General features: G+C 55.0%; 1 protein-coding gene across 12 annotated transcripts in view; it reads left to right on the forward strand.

The window, feature by feature from the left end:
* The window catches only part of GDPD5 (glycerophosphodiester phosphodiesterase domain containing 5), an 83,131-nt gene that overhangs the window by 29,080 nt on the left and 38,522 nt on the right, over window positions 1-15,529 (forward strand). For 4 of the 12 annotated variants that reach the window (XM_082747191.1, XM_082747193.1, XM_082747183.1 and 1 more), the window contains exons 2-3: window positions 1,204-1,287; window positions 12,182-12,358. The exons of 1 other annotated variant lie outside the window; for it this stretch is intronic. In XM_082747191.1, the coding sequence (XP_082603317.1) occupies window positions 12,242-12,358 (117 nt within the window). In that variant the 5' untranslated portion in view covers window positions 1,204-1,287; window positions 12,182-12,241. Of the gene's footprint in view, window positions 1-1,203; window positions 1,288-9,302; window positions 9,353-10,693; window positions 10,816-12,181; window positions 12,359-15,529 lie in introns of those variants that run through there. 7 more of the 12 variants (XM_082747188.1, XM_082747184.1, XM_082747190.1 and 4 more) reach the window with 4 other exon arrangements.

Below are 15,529 nucleotides of genomic sequence, written 5' to 3' on the forward strand. Positions count from 1 at the left end.
CCTTAAAAAAAAAATGGAGAATCTCAGGTCCCGGTCTAGACCTCCTAGAAAACACTGTGTCAGACTGTGTTTTAACAAGGTCTCCAGGTGATTTGTTTGCACGCTGAAGTTTGAGAAACCCTGCTCTATTTATAGTCCATCTGTCACTTACGGTCCTAACGGGAGACACAAGAAATAAGAAAGCTTTGTAGACAGTAGCACTAGGAGAAAGCTGGGGACTGCAGGTAGAGGGAGGCAGGGTTCAGGTGCCATGGGGGTCTGTGTCTAAGGAGCTCGATGTCACTTCTAAGCTCCGTCCCGCTCCAATCTGAGGCTGAGCCTTGGCCGTGTGTTTCTTGCCAGTGTGTGACTTCAGGGCCCGATGGCATCAGAGAGTTCTCATGTTGGTATGGGCTTGGGCAATGGGCCTGAGCCACCACCCCTGTTGTGGGTCTGCACAGCAGCAGGAGGCCAAGGTCCCAGGCCTAGCTCTGCCTCTGACTCTCTGAGAGGCCCAGGGAGGCTCCCAGTCACGCCAGCCCTTGTGGGCGATGTGGCTGCATCCTCGCGAGCCTGCAGCACTGTCCCAGGGCTGCCTCCTCTCTCCTTTTCTTGCCACGGCCTATGGGTACCGTCTCTCCGCCCAGTTCCTAGACAGGAGGGCTGCCCTGCTAGCTGTAGGAGCTGGGGATGGGGGAGGCAGCGCATGAGTCAGAAGTTAGCCACATAATTGTGGTGCCCTGGATCCCGCCTCCAGCCCCCCGGCCCTCCTTGGTAGCTGGGTTAGAAGAGCAGCTGGTTCGGTGGCTACCTCCAGAGAAGCAGGTCTCTGGGCTGCATCAAAGGACCTCAGCCTCCTCACCCCAGGAGCCACAAGTAGCCCCAGTCTCTCTCCAAGGCAGCTGGGACTTGAATTGCGTTTCTGTGGGTTCCAGAGGGGGTGGGAGTGGCTCAGGGTACTGGTTGCCCTGGGTTTAGGGTTAGGGCTCGTTTGTGGGCAGCATACGTGGAGGTAGGATTGCTTGTGTGGGGTCTGGTTGCTCACAGCTGGATCCCCCCGTCAGCTCGGCAGCTTCCCTGGGCAGCGACAAGGTGTGGCCCATCCCTGGGGCCCACACTCAGCACAAGGTGGGCGCATGTGGGGACTTGCAAAGGGTCAGGTGGGAGAGAAGGCAGGGTGGACTGATGAGTGATATGACTGGGTTTGTCCCCTTGTCCCCTCAGCTGTCCCAGGGAAGTGACATCACCGCCTCTGTGGACAGGACATCCTAAGGAGCCCCGGTCACAACCACTGATACCTTCTTCAAGGTAAAGAAAAGCAAAGGGAAGTGTTGGTGGTGGGGGGGAAGGGGAGGTTAGAGACAAGCTACAGAGGGCAGCACACTGGCTGCTAATGGGGACAGCATCGTGCAGTTTACAAAAAAAAAAAAAAAAACCAGAGTAATAATAATCAGAAGCCCTCAGTAGAGCTGTCTGGTAGACCATTCCTTCCTGTGTACCAGGGACTTGCCTAAGCCCCTGACACATATTAGCTTGTTTCATCCCCACGACAACCCATGAGGTGCTATTATTTTTCTAAAAAGATTTTATTTATTTATTTGACAGACAGAGATCAGTAGGCAGAGAGTCAGGCAGAGGGAGAGGGGGAAGCAGGCTCCCTGCTGAGCAGAGAGCCTGATGTGGGGCTCGATCCCAGGACGCTGGGATCATGACCTGAGCCGAAAGCAGAGGCTTTAACCCACTGAGCCACCCAGGTGCCCCAGGAGGTGCTATTATTATCCCCACTTTATAGATAAGGAGGCTGAGGTCTGGTTGTATTATACCTGGGTTTGAGACCCCAGGCAGATTGGCTCTCAATGCACATCCTTAGTCCCTGTGATTTCCTGCCTTTAGAGCCATATATTAAACCAAGTTTCCTTGACTTTCAATTTGGGAGTTTAAAGGGCTCCCATTTCCAGGAGAGATTGGTATTTTAAAAGATAATCCTAGAGAAAGTTATGCTTCAGCCAAAGGAATGAATAGCAAATGATGGAATTGGAGGTCTTGAATCATGGAACTGGCATGAACCTTCAAGGCATGCTGGGCCAGCAAATTCCTGCAGCTTTCTTCCTCAGCATTCGAGTAAGTCCAGTTTTCTTTGGTTATGGAAGGGAGACCTAGATATTTGAAAGGAGGGAAGAAAAGGTTAGGCCCCAGTTCTCAGACATCCTGGAAGTAGAGGGGCCCCTGTCCTTCACAGGACACCACGATGAAGAGAGACAGAGTAACAGGAAGTCAGTATTCTGTGCTAAGGCTGAGGTCATCTTGTTCTAGACCCAGAGCAGATGTGTGTAAACAGATCTCAGGGGGTTAAGCAAAAATTGTGGAAGAAAATACTTAATTGAGACTTTTTTTAGTAACCTTTTTTCCTGTCAATTGGGAGAAGCTAATTATTCTTCAGGAGCAGAAGTGGAAAGGGCTCAGAAACGGCTTCACAGTAGCGTGGTTTAAGAGGCTCTGATCTCCTTTCCTTCCGCTGCACATTCAACCAGCTTTTCCGACTGACAGATAACCCTGCGGCCTCCTTGGTGCCAGGCCCAGTGCAGAGACACAGGCCCCCTGCACAGTGACTCCCCTCTTGGGGATGGGGACTGGGGTATCTTGTGTCCCCGTCGCCCCGTGCAGGGTCACAGACAGTGGGCTCCTCAGAAAAGCTTGGCTAAATGGTTCTGAAATCCTGCCTGGTAGGCAAGGCAGCTAGGGAAGCAGATAATTACTGGGCACAGAGGCCTGCGATCATGTCTGGAGAGTTCTGCCAGATGACGGGAACACAGAGATAGGAGGCAGTGGGCATCTGGGTGGGGGGGGGGGTGGTGGATCGGACCGAGCTTTGCACAGGGTCCATTTGTTAAGATGGACAGGTCTTGAACTGGGGTGGTGGGGAGGGCTTTCCTGGCAGAGGGCCCAGCCTGAGCAAAAGGTGTGGAGGTGGGGAGACGGGATAATGTGGTGCGCTTAGAGCAGAGTGCTGTGAAGAGGGGTGAGGGGGAGGTGAGGCTATGCAGGTAGATATAAGGGGAAGGAAGCAAGAGAAAGATTCCTTAAGTGATAGGCCTTGCTTCTCTCCCCAACCCCAAGGGCCTGCTTGGGAAGCCCGTTTGTATGATAACTGCTATTTTACATAAATAAATAAATCAATGCTCTCCATTCCCTCCTGGAGTAAAAACTGGGCAGGGACAGGTTAGCTTAGTGCAAGTCTCTGCCATACTCAGCTTTCTCCTTTTCCTCCTTCATGAGGACCCAGGGAGAGGCCTCGGAAAAAGTCAGCCTAGTCCCTGTGATTGAATCACCATGTTCCTGGGAGGGACTGGGGTGTCAGCCGAGACAAGAGGTTGATGGAAGGCTCCCCCTCACCAAGCCCCCAGGCTGATTCTTGAGGCCCTGCCAGAAGCCCTGAGAATATTTGCTCACTCTGCCTGCTCCGGGGAGAACCTGTCAGTGCCAGTGGGTAGCAGCAGTAGGGGTCCTGGCAGCTTCAGGGGGGAAGAAGTCAGCCTTCCAGGGAGGGAGGGGCCTATCACAGGATGTATGCAAGCCCACGCAGGCCCCTGTGCTGGGGAACCACCCCTAGGAGCTGTACTGGGGATTTCTGCATGAGAAGGGTGGCTGGATGGAATGTTCCAGATCTTTCTCTGCTGACATTTGAAATGGTCTGAAATCCAAAGATAGTCTGAAAATCCAAGGATAGTTCTTAGATCCCTGTTGGACTGCATCAGGATTTCGTGATTGTATGAGTCTTGAGTGAGTCGATTCTAAGACCCTGGTTTTGAGAGCTTGGAGCTAGATTTTAAGTTCTGAGATGCTAAGCTCCACATTCGGAGCAAGGCCAGGTCATTCCCGTGAACTACTCAGCCTATACACATAGTCCCAACTTGGGAAACAGTGGTCCCACCTATGTCAAGAGAAGCCAGGTCCCCCGGGCAGGGTCCATTCCTGGCACCTGTCCAGCCTGCAGCCGCAAACACGCCCGAGACCCCCGTGTCTGTCCCTATGGGGCCTTCACTGAAGCTCAGCACACCTATCCAGGCCTCCACCAGCCTCTCCTCCCTGTCCGTCTATAAATTGCGGATCTGCTCCTGCCCTGTGGAGCTGGCCAGATGCTCTGTGAGCGGGTGTGTGGAGGCCCTCATGCCCTGGAAAGCACCGGGCACGGGCTGTAGCTGTAGCTGCCATTTGGGCAGCGTGCTTGTCTCCTCGAGAGGAAGGTTCGTGTCTCATTCTCTGTGAATCATTCTTGGCTCCCAGCAGGACCTGCCACAGAGCGGAGGCTTCTTAAACATAGACTGAGGGAGCTCAAGAGCTTTAGGTAGGGGATAAATCGTCCCCGAGGCCACAGTTCCAAGGAAGCCATCCCATCCCGAGGGAGAAGCAGAGAGCCCTTTCTGCAGGAGGACAGCCAAGAGGGGCGGAAGAACTGGGGAGCCCTTCGCCGGAGTCTGGAGCCAGCCTGGAATATCAGTCTGGCTTGGCCTGCTTGGAGGGGAAGGGAAATCAGAGGTCTCCTGGCACGGAAGTGTTGGATAAACAGGCAGCCCTGGCACCACTGTGGAAAGAGACGAATAATGACCCTAATTACAGCCTGATTGATTCTTTGAGCCTCCTGCAGAGCCCAAGCTTTAGCCACTGAGCCAGAGCCAGGGATTTGTCTCAGTGGGTTTGGGTTTGGTATCTTGATGGGTGACCTGGAGGTGCCCTGCTACCCCTGGTCTCCCAGAGGGCAAGGAGTCTCCTGTTGGCAACAGACCCCCTCCCCCAGATGGTGCCCACATGGGGCTTCACTTGCTGGCTGGAGCCTGGGGCTGCCCTCAGCCCTGCTCATGCCTCTCAGCCACCAGGCTTTCCTTGTGCTATCCCCCTACCTAGAGCCCCCGTGTCCCCCCACTTTGCCACAGATCCTTCCTTATTTCTGAATTCCGCATAAGTCTGCCTTGTCCTAGAAGTCACCCTGCAATGATTAAGTGCCGGGATCCAAGGAGGCACAGGAGTTAGTGAGACCCAGAAGAGACCCTGACGTGGGCAGGGAAGGTTTCCTGGAAGAGGGGTTTTTGAGCTGAGCTCAGTAGGAGTTTTCCAGGCCTTGAAGATGGGCAGAGGGGCCCAGAGCAAAGGCCATGATAGGTACACCTGTGCTGGGCACAGGCGATGGACGAGAGGCAGTGAGGAAGGACCACAGGGAGGCCGTGTTCCCTGAGCACTATGGGGAGGTGTCCTCATAACCCTGTGCCTTTTATGCCTGAGGTTTTACTCTAGGAGAATGTTGGGGTAATCACTGTGAGTTACCAAGCCTGTGACTACCTATACCGTGGTCCTCGTCAAAGATGGTGGAGGCATGTTGGCGGGGGCAGCCCTGGCCTGGGGCTCTAACCATGTCACAGGCCTTCCTGCAGCTGTCATCGTTGTTTTGACTGTTCTAGTTAGGGCTCCCAGCGTTACTCTTGGGAAGGGAGGGGCCTCTTCTCAGACTGGGCAAGGACCATGGGGTTTGTCTTTCCCTCCTTCCTGTCCTGCCCTGTCTCCGGTTTTCTCCGGAGGCTGAAGAGAAAACAAGTGGTTAAAAGGCTGTCATCTGGTGTCATGTATCCCGAGACAGGAAAGCCGAGGCCAGAGGCTTGTGGGGTCCACCCAGCTTGCTGGTCACCCAAGGCTGGGTTGGGGTTGAGGCCAGGGGGGAGAGCTGTGGCCAAGGAGAAAGGGGGCTGTTCCTTGTGCACTCATGTGCCCAGCCTCCCTCCCCGAGGCCCTGGCAGGCCGCTGGAGAAGCTCAGGTCTCCTCCTCCTCATCAGGGGTTTCCCTTTTCCTCCCCTGGGTTCTCAGCCCTATTCCCTGCCCCTGCTCCCCTGGTGCCAACCAAAATATTGGGCTTGGCCCTTTGATGTGCAGTTTGCTGGGCGTCGTGGCCGGCGCAGACATGGAAGGCAGCAGGAATGTGGGCAGACCTTCCCCCTGGGGCTGGGGCCACGGAAAGACTTGACAGTCCTAGGTTCACATCTTCTCTCCTCCCCAGTTAGCAGTTTGGCCTTGGGTGAGTCACTTAGTCTCTCCCTCCTACCTATCTGTCTATTCATCAACCGACTGATATAGGTATCAAATTGAATGCACAGGTACTTAATTAATAGCCTTTGGGAAACATTTTTAGGTTTACGGAAGAATCGATCACAAAGTAAAGAACTGCTCTATACTCTCCCCTCCCCCCGCAGATGCCCTCCTTATTGACATCCTATGCTGGGGTGGTATGTTCGTTCCAACTGCTGAGACAATGCTGACACAGTATCATTAACCAAAGTCCTAGTTTCCACCAGGGTTCACTTGTGCTGTGGGACATTCTATGGGGTTTGACAAATGTCTGATGACATGCACCCATTATTAACACATCGTATGGAGTCGTGTCATTGCCCTAAAAATCTTTCTCTCACCCTCAACCCCTGGCAACCTCTGCTCTCTTTACTGCTCCCATGGCTTTGTCTTTTCCAGCATGTCACAGAGTTGGAATCGTGCAGTTGTGTAGTCTTTTCTCAGATTGGCCTCTGTCACGGAATAACACGCTGTTAAGATCTCTTCATGCATGTATGTGGCTCGATTGTGCATTTCTCTCTGTCACTGAGACTGATTCTGTTGTCAGGGGGGGACCGGTTTGTTCATCCATTTATCTAGGGCCCATGTTTCCAATGCATAAAAGAAGGCCATGGAGCTTGACTTGGGAAGATTGTCATCAGGAGATGACACAGGTATAATCCATGTCACTTTCTGTGACTAGCTTCTTTCACTCGGCCCTATGTTTTCAAGATGTATTCTTGTTGTAGCATATATCCAGGTTTTGTTCCTTTTTATTGCAGCCTTAGGTCCTTTTTAAAAAGAATTAAAAAAAAATTTTTTTAAGATTTTATTTATTTATTTGACAGAGAGAGATCACAAGTAGGCAGAAAGGCAGGCAGAGAGAGAGGGGGAAGCAGGCTCCCCACTGAGCAGAGAGCCCGAAGCGGGGCTCGATCCCAGGACCGTGAGATCATGACCCAAGCCGAAGGCAGAGGTTCAAACCACTGAGCCACACAGGTGCCCCATTTAAAAAAAAAATTTAAAGATTTATTTAGAGGGACGCCTGGGTGGCTCAATTGGTTAAGTGGCTAACTTCAGCTCCGGCCATCATCCCAGGGTCCTGGGACAGATCCCTATATCAGGCTCTCTGCTTAGCGGAGCCTGCTGCTTCTTCTGCCTGCTGCTCCCCCTGCTTGTGCCTTCTCTCTCTCTGTCAAATAAATAAATGAAATCTTAAAAAAAAAAAAAAAGATGTACTTAGAAAGAGTGCAGGGGGATGGGCAGAGTGAGACAGAGAAAGAATCTCAAGCCGACTCCGTGCCAAGCGTGATGATTGCTGCAGAGCTCAATCTCATGACCCTGAGATCATGACCTGAGCTGACATCAAGAACCATACACTTAGCTGACTGAGCCACCCAGGTGCCCCTGGGTCCTTTTTGGTGTCATTCAATCTAGTCCCCCATTTCTTAGGCAAGTAAAGTAAGGCTCAGAGAGAGCTAGTGAGCCATCCACGCTTGCACAGCAAGTCAGTTGAAGACCAAGGTGGAACCAGGGCACCGACAGCTGGCCTGAAATTCTTTCTACTCTCAGGAGAGAGAACAGGCTTGGGGGCTGCAGGCAGCATGGTCCTGGACAGTGAGGGTGGTGGTCATGTGAGGGAAGTATAGGAACGAGGGTCAGTTCTGTGCCCGAGATGTCACGATGGGAGAGGAGCCTGGAGTTGTCAGTATCATGCTCCTGCTCCATTAGCAAGGGCTCACTGCATCCCAGGCCCAACCCCTTGCAGGCCCTTCCATGTATAAAATAGGAGGCTATAAAAGTTCAGGGCAGGGGCTGGGAATTTGGACAGAAAATGGAACTTTGGACCGAGGGGTGCCCTTGAACAACAGGCTTAGAGGTGAGGGCTTTCTCTTATCCTAGAGCCAGGAGGAGGTCCCAGCTAGGGATTTCTTAGGAACTTGGCTGGTATTAGCAGCCCTGGAGGTTGCTTGGAGAAATCGATCAATCCTAAGTAATGTCATTAGCCCTGGCAGGAAGGGGAGGTATCCTAGGGAGGCTGGGGAGAGTCTGGTCTCTGGGAGCATGTCTGACTGCTCAGTGACTGAACAGCACACCTCTGTTTGCAGAACTTCCAGGCCCCCACAGGAATCCAGTCCGGAAGGTCCCCAGTGCCCCCCCGCCCACCTCTTGTGGCTGGTCACTGGGGACATGGACATAACTCAGGCCATTCCATGGGGAAGGCAGGCCTGTCAGCCGTGTTTGCCCAGGGTGCCTGGGGAAGACTGAGGGATACTCAGGACTATGGGAAGCTGGGAAGCCCTCTAACCAAACCTGGAGCTCAGGGCAGACTCCCTGGAGAAGGTTAACATCTGAGCTGAGACTCAAAGTGTGGGGAGGTGTTCATTAGCAGAAGGAACAGCGAGTTCTGGAAGGTGAAGCTAGGAGAGTCAGAGGCAGGTCCTGGCCATTTGCCTGTGAAAGAGCTCACTCTGGCCATAGGGCAGGCCTTAGACTGGTGGGGTGTGGCCCCCGTAGGAGGCCAGAGGATTTCCTATCGAGTGGAGGTATGAGACTCGGGCCGGACCAGTGGCCAAGGGGCTCATGAGAAGAGACTATGAGGGATGTTAGAAAAAGGTCGAGGTGGTAAGGAGGTCAGTGTGGCCTGTGCTGGGTCTGTAGGGCCTGGGGGACACCCCTGGAGGCAGCTAGGAGTCACTGGCTATCCCAGTCAGGAGGGAACGATTGAGTGGGCTTGTCCACACCTGGTAACTGAAGCCCCGGGGGTGGACGAAAAGGTCCCAGGAGAGCATGCAAAGGAGAGAGAGGCATTCCCCAGAATGCCCCTGCCATGGTGAACAGTGTGAACACTTACGGGGCCGGGGGCCGGGGAGGGGAGGCGATTCTGAGAGCCACGATCAGCTGAGCCCTGGGCTGAGGCCTAGTGCAGGCAGTTCTGCTTCCCTAACCTGAAGTGGAATTTCCATTCCTGTGCCTTGTAAGGCTCAGTGTGGTGGGCGGGGCAGGGGAGGGCCGAGGACATGTGGGAATCATTGCTGGGCTCTGGTAGTCCCGGGAGAGGCAGTTGAGAACAGGGGAGCTTGGGTGTGGGCTCCTGTTCACGGAATGCCCTGATCATGGTACCTGCTGTACCTTGGTCCCTGCAGCCATTTGCCCTCCTGGCACTCTCCCCCCTGTAATCTGGTCTCCTGTAGGAGTCCTGGCAAAGGCCATTAACCATTTTACAGATTGAAAAACCAAGCATCAGGGAAGAATCCTGGAGGCCCCAGCCACAGAGCAAAGGTGAGACAGATGTGATTGATCTGACCGGTAGAGGCCTCATCTTGGGGTCAGATTTGGCCTTCTACCCCTTCTGCAAGGCTGCAAATGTGGGAGTACATTTGTAAACACACACTCCTTCCGGAGCTGAGAGCAACCCCCCCATGGCCCCTCCCCGTCCCCAACCCCATGGGACCTAAGTCCCCAGACTGCAGCCGCACACCATCCATACTGCCCTTATGTGCTGGGCTGGTCTTGGCTCCCAGAGCCCCAGGCCGCTGCACTGTGGTCCACAGGCCTCCCCCGGGAGCCATGGGCCCAGAGGCTACATCACACAATTCCCAGCAATAAGGAGGCTCCGAGTCAGTCAGTCGATATTCCCAGCAAAGCCCTAATGCATTCCCCACCCCCTTTGCCAAGCTGAGGCTGTAATCCCAGTGCTGAGGTGAGCATATGGTGGAGGGCGGGTTGGGGGGATGAGGGTAGGTAGAGGCCCTGAGTGAGGCCAAGGTGGAAGTAGTGGGTGGGCCTGAGGCCCAGCCTGCCCCTCTGGTGAGGCCCCTGGGGCACTTAGAGACAGGCCTCAGCCGCTGGCTGCCTCCTGGAAGTGTATCCTGATCCTCCGTGCACAATGCTAAGTGCCTACAACCTGCCTTTCTTCTCTCCAGAATACCAGCTCATGAGCCGCTGTGGCCAGCCCGGAGGCTGCCAGGGTCAGCGGACTGCCCCCATCAAGGGCTAGGCAGTAAGTTCTAGGCTTTGTGGGCCCTTCAGTCTCTGTCACAACCACTGCCCTCTAGAGTTTCTGTTGCAGCAGCCATAGACAATATGTAAACGAGTGATGTGGCACAGCCAATAAAGCTTTATTTATGGACACTGAAACTTGACTCTCCCATAATTTTCATGTGTCACAAAATATTCTTGTTTTGATTCTTTTTTTATTTTTTATTTTTTTGCCCCTGAACTATAGAAATAGAGAAAAGTCACTCTTAGAGTGTAGGCTATACAAAAACAGTCCGCCGCTCAGATCTGGTGCCTGAGTTACATTTTACCAACTCCCAGGTTAGAGCAAGGCCCCTGGAGCCAGACTGACAGGCTCTACTGTGTGACCTTTGGCAAATGGCTAAACCTCTCTGCGCTTCAGATTTCCCATCTGGAGAATGGGGATGATAATGACGATATGTGGGGAACGTAAAATGGTGCGCTGCTTTGCTGTTTTTATGAAAACGACTCTTGGCCGTTCTTCAGAAGGTTAAACATGGAGTTGCCGTATGACCTGGCACTTCTGTTCCAAAGCATGTGCACGCAAGAGAGGAAAGCATGCTCACATGATAACTTGTTCATTAGCAGTGTTATTCCTGACAGCTTGAAAGTGGTAACAGCCTAGATGTCTCACAGCCGATGAATGGGTAAAATGGTCTGTCCGTTCAACTGAGTGTCCTGCAGCCCCTGAGGAGGAAGGCAGCACTGACTCCCGCTACGACAGGGTGAGCCTCGAGAACCATTAAATGAACGAAGCCAGACACAAAGGGCTGCTACTGTATGACTGCAATGACAGGAGGAGTCCAGAAATGGCAAATCCATAGATGCGGAAAGTACATTAATGGTCTGGGGGAAAAGAAGAGGGGCTATGGAGACGGGGAGGGGCGGTGAGTGCTAGTGGGTCTGGCTGTTTTGTTGGGATGAGGAAGATGCTTTGGAATTGGTGGTGATGGTTGTATAATTTTGTGACTACACAAAAAACAATATGCTAAATACTGAATTGTACCCCTTAAAAGGGTGAATTTTTTGGCTTCTGAATTTGATCTTGATAAAAAGCTAATTCTTCCCAAGGTCACTAGAAGAGTTAGTGCAAGTGAGAGGCTTTGTCTGTCCCTCACTGGCCCTGTGGGGCCCTGAAGGCATCAGTGTACCTGTTGCGTTCACATTGTTCACATTGTCCCCAAGACCGAGGACAGGACCCCATACATACCATGTGGCTCGAGTCTCTGGAGTCCCACGGACCCAGGGTTGAGTCCTGGCTCCTTGGGAAAATCACTGGGCTTCTCTGAGCCCCAGGCCCCTCGTCAGGGTGTGTGAGGCACCGGAGCCAGAGGCCATGTGGCCGAGGCTAGCCCCGAGTGGCAGAGCCCCCAGCAGGCATCTCCAGGGTGCCAAGCAGGGCCGGGCCAGTTGCTGCTGGTGGCAGCGACTCAACCCTCAAGACAACTCTCCTTGTTCCCGCAACCACAACAGGATTCTCTGAACCCAAAGCCGTGAGCACTGTGGACCAGAGCAGATTCTCGGACTGGCCCCAGCCCGGTACTGGCCTGCTTGACGGGCACCGTCCCTTTCTCTCCCCGAGCCTCAGTTTGTCCAGTTATCCATCGGCTCCGGGACACAACACCTGCCACAGGAGGCATACCGGGGTCACTCCATGCCTGGCCTATTTTCGACCAAGTACATCGGAGGTCGTGACTGAGAAAATAAAGCTGAGTTGAGGATGGCTGAGGGCTTTGGGAAGGGGTCGAGGAAGGGGGCCTGGGAAAGCGTGATTGAGGAAAGAACATTTGAGCAAAGACCTAAGGAGAGGAGGGGAATGATGGCGCCCTGTGGAGCTCGAAGGGAAAGGCATTCTGGGCGCAGGAAGGAGAGACAGGTGCGGGGCAGGTGCAGCTGGGGGTGACTGGGTCTGGGGTGAGGGGCGGGAGACCAACCCAGGGGTGCTGCCAGTGTGCGGGCCTCCAGCTGTATAGGCCTCACGGCAGGGCCCTGGGCGGGGACTGGTACCTAACTGCGTGGCAGCGATTTGGGCTGTCTGGTGCCAAGACCCTGCACCTCCCCTTCCTCACAGGCCTGTGCTTTCTCCCACAGGAGCCGCCAGGGGCCTCCATGGGCGCCTGAGGGCCGGGCGCCGGGGCGGCAGGCAAGAGCATGGTGAGACACCAGCCGCTCCAGTACTATGAGCCCCAGCTGTGCCTCTCCTGCCTCACGGGCATCTACGGCTGCCGCTGGAAGCGCTACCAGCGGTCCCACGATGACACCACGCCGGTGAGCTGCCCTGGGATCAGGCAGGGGACCTGGGGCACCGCAGTGCCTGGGGGAAGGCTCTCAGCTCTGTCACTCTGCCATGGGACTCCGGACAAGTCAATGCCTCTCTGGGTTTCAATCTTTACTTCTTTAAAACAGGCCCATGGTTATTTCAGAATCTACCTGACTAGGCGGGCAGGGAAGTAGGCTGTCCTGTCCCCGGGGGGAGCCAGTGAACTCTCCCCTGACATCCTGAGGTCTGGGCAGAAAGGGGCGCACCTAGGAGGGACACTCCAAGAGGAAGGGCTCTCGCCCCCACCAGCCCCTGCCAAGGTGAGCAGAAGTTTTCAGCTTCCTGGCAGCTAGGCAGGTGGGCAGGCGGGTGGCTGGAGGGGAGGGTGAGGAGGTAGGCCAGGCCATCCTGGAACCTGGGAGCTGGCGGGGCCATGGGCTGGCACCAGGGCATCGTCACCTGAGCCACAGGCCTGTCCGAGCTGGCAGCCGGCACCCCAGGCCAGACCCTCAGCTGAGCTGACGCTTCCGTCCCTGGGGCACTGTTAGCCGCTGGATCTAGTTTCTTCCCTGAAGGAACCCAACTCCTTCAAGAGGGAAGGGAGGGAGATAAATAGTATTTATCTAAAAGATTTGCTGCCTGGAAAACAGCTCTCCTCCTCTCTGCTGCTTGTCTAAACAAAGAACCCAGGGTCCAAATTTAGCCAACCTTGAAACAGGCTGGAGTGGCCAATGGTGTGGGTGACCCAGCTGAGGTCAGCAGCCAAGAATCACTGGGGACGGGGGGCTCTCTGGATTGGGGGAGCATGGGGAAGCTAGTCTACCTTCCTGCCCTCCTTCTCTGCCTGTGCTGGGGACCAACAGAGCCCTGGCCTGAGTCAGGAGCCTGGGTTCACAGTCCCCAAAGGGTAAGAAGCAAGTGCTACCTGGTGAGCACACAGTCTGACATTACCACGTCCCCACTCCCAGCCCAGAGAAGAGGACATGCCAAACAGAGGCAAGGGCCTGCTCCAGGCCACTGGACAGGTCCCAGGGACAGGGGCCAGCAGCAGGTCCTCCCTGAGTCTGGAAAGGCAGGAGTTCAGTGGGCGGCTGGCCCCAGGTGTCTGTGCCGGGTACAGTGCTGAGCTCTGATGCAGCCCCTCTCACTTCTCCCACCAAGCCCTGGAGCTAGGTGTCATCACCACCATTATGCACAGGGAAGCAGAAGCCAGGGATGCCAGTGAGGGGGCAGAGCTGTGATCTGGACCTGGGGCAGTGACGCGTAGGGAGGAGGACGGCTGAGCTCCCCAGCAGTGAGCAACTTGGCTGTCGTCCTCATCAGAGTAACTGCTGGGGGAAGGCAGAGCCCCCAGGACATCTCGAAGCCCTCTGTGGGCCCAGGGCAGGCCTATCCAGGCTTCAGAGTCAGGAAGTGATGGGTCCTTGCTGCGGCCCGCACAGGGCCCAGGGTGGAGGAAGTGGTTGGCTGAGGCCGGTTTTGAGCTGACTGGGAGCCCAAGCAGGGCTGTGTCTGCAAATGCCAGCACCTGGGGTGCCAGGGATGGAGCAAGTGTGGGAGGGGCTACAGGAGGCCCCAGGCCAGCTTGGCTGCGAGGAGGTTTTGTGGCAGCTCTGGGTGTCAGGGCCTCTGCCAACTGGGGTCAGCTCCCCTCAGGCGACCCTCCGAAGCTCCCAGCTGAGATGAGCCTCCTCCTCCTTCCCTGTCATCCACCTCATTCCGCTTCCCCGCCCACTTCCTGGATTCCAGCTTCAGCCTGCTCATCCTTTCTCTCTCTCTCTCTCTCTCTCTCTCTCTCCCATCCTCTTTCTTCCCATTCCCTCCTTAGATGCCCGGGTAGAGACCATGATGGGGGCTGGGCTCTCTGGCCCGACACAGGGAGGGGAATAGTGACCCGGTGTTTCAGAGTCGGGGCTGGGGCTGAGCAGGTGTTCCGTAAGCTTTGCTGAACTGACAGGCCCGGGAGTGAGCTCTGGGGGCACAGGCTGGGTGTGAAGGGGCATTGCCAAGGCAGTGGAGGAAAGGCCCCCAAAAGGGGCAGGGGCTCCACCTTTGCCTATGCCTCTTCTCATCCCCCCCTTCCCTTGGTGAAGACCTTGCTGACCCCTCTCCTCCCCCTGCCCAGGCACTGCCTCCCCTCAAGTCCTCTTGAGGGAGCCTCCCTAGCACCTCCCAACTCAGACAAGCCCTGAATCAATTTATTCTGTGAAGCCAGACCTCTCTGATCCCCATCTGTGAAATGGGGCGACAGACTGGTGGTGAGTCACAGGAGCCTTTCATCATGGCCCTGCTCAGGCTTGGAAAAAAAGCCCAAGAGTAACGGTTAACATTTATTGAGTACCTATTGTATGCAGGGGTGCAAGAGCTTACATGAGTTGCCCTGTTTGTTCTCTGCTGTGGGGTGGGTTTTACTGTGATGCTGATGGAGAATTTGAGGCTTCAAGCCACGTCACACCTGGAGTCCAGTCTGGAGGGGAGGACACGCAGGTTTTGCGTATGTGATTAAGTGAGAACTTGCCAGAAGGGGAAAAAGGAGGGGCAGGAGGAGGATTTGGGAAGTTGCCAAAGGGAAAAAGAGCATGGGACCCGGAGCCCTACAAGTGGGGCAAGAGTGGGCATGGCTTGAATGCCAGACTGGGAGCCCTCCAAGGTTCTGGGATGAACAGGGGCCCCTCCCTACTGGAATGGACCGTGGGGGCAGTCTCCTTCCTGTCCCCCCAGCCCTATGCAGTCCCACCTCCCCCGAGCCTTTGCTCTCACTGTCCCCCAGCCCCAGGACACACACTGGACACATAAGGGAACAGGAAACTGAGGACCCAATGGGAGAGGTGAAATGCCCTCTTCTGCCCCCAGCCCCTAGGGAGCGGAGGAGCCGGCAGCAGGAGGCTGGCTCACTCGACAGCTAGGAAGGGGAAGTGAAGCTTTTTATAACTGGAGATAATTAATTGGTTGTTGTCTGTGACTCATTACTCTAATACTGCCAATTAAGGACCGGGTAGGACAGAAGACAGTTCTCAGGCTGTCCCCCAGGGCTCCGTGAAGACTGCGTGTCTGGGGGAGACAGCACAGTGTCCAAACCAGCTTCTCATGTAGTGAGGGGCATTCAGGTCAATCACCTGGGGAAGCTTCCCAGCCCAAGATGAGGAAGGAGACGGACATCAGCTGTCATCTCTCTTGTA

The sequence above is a fragment of the Mustela nivalis genome (assembly GCF_964662115.1).
Source record: "Mustela nivalis genome assembly, chromosome: 9".
NCBI lineage: Eukaryota > Metazoa > Chordata > Mammalia > Carnivora > Mustelidae > Mustela > Mustela nivalis.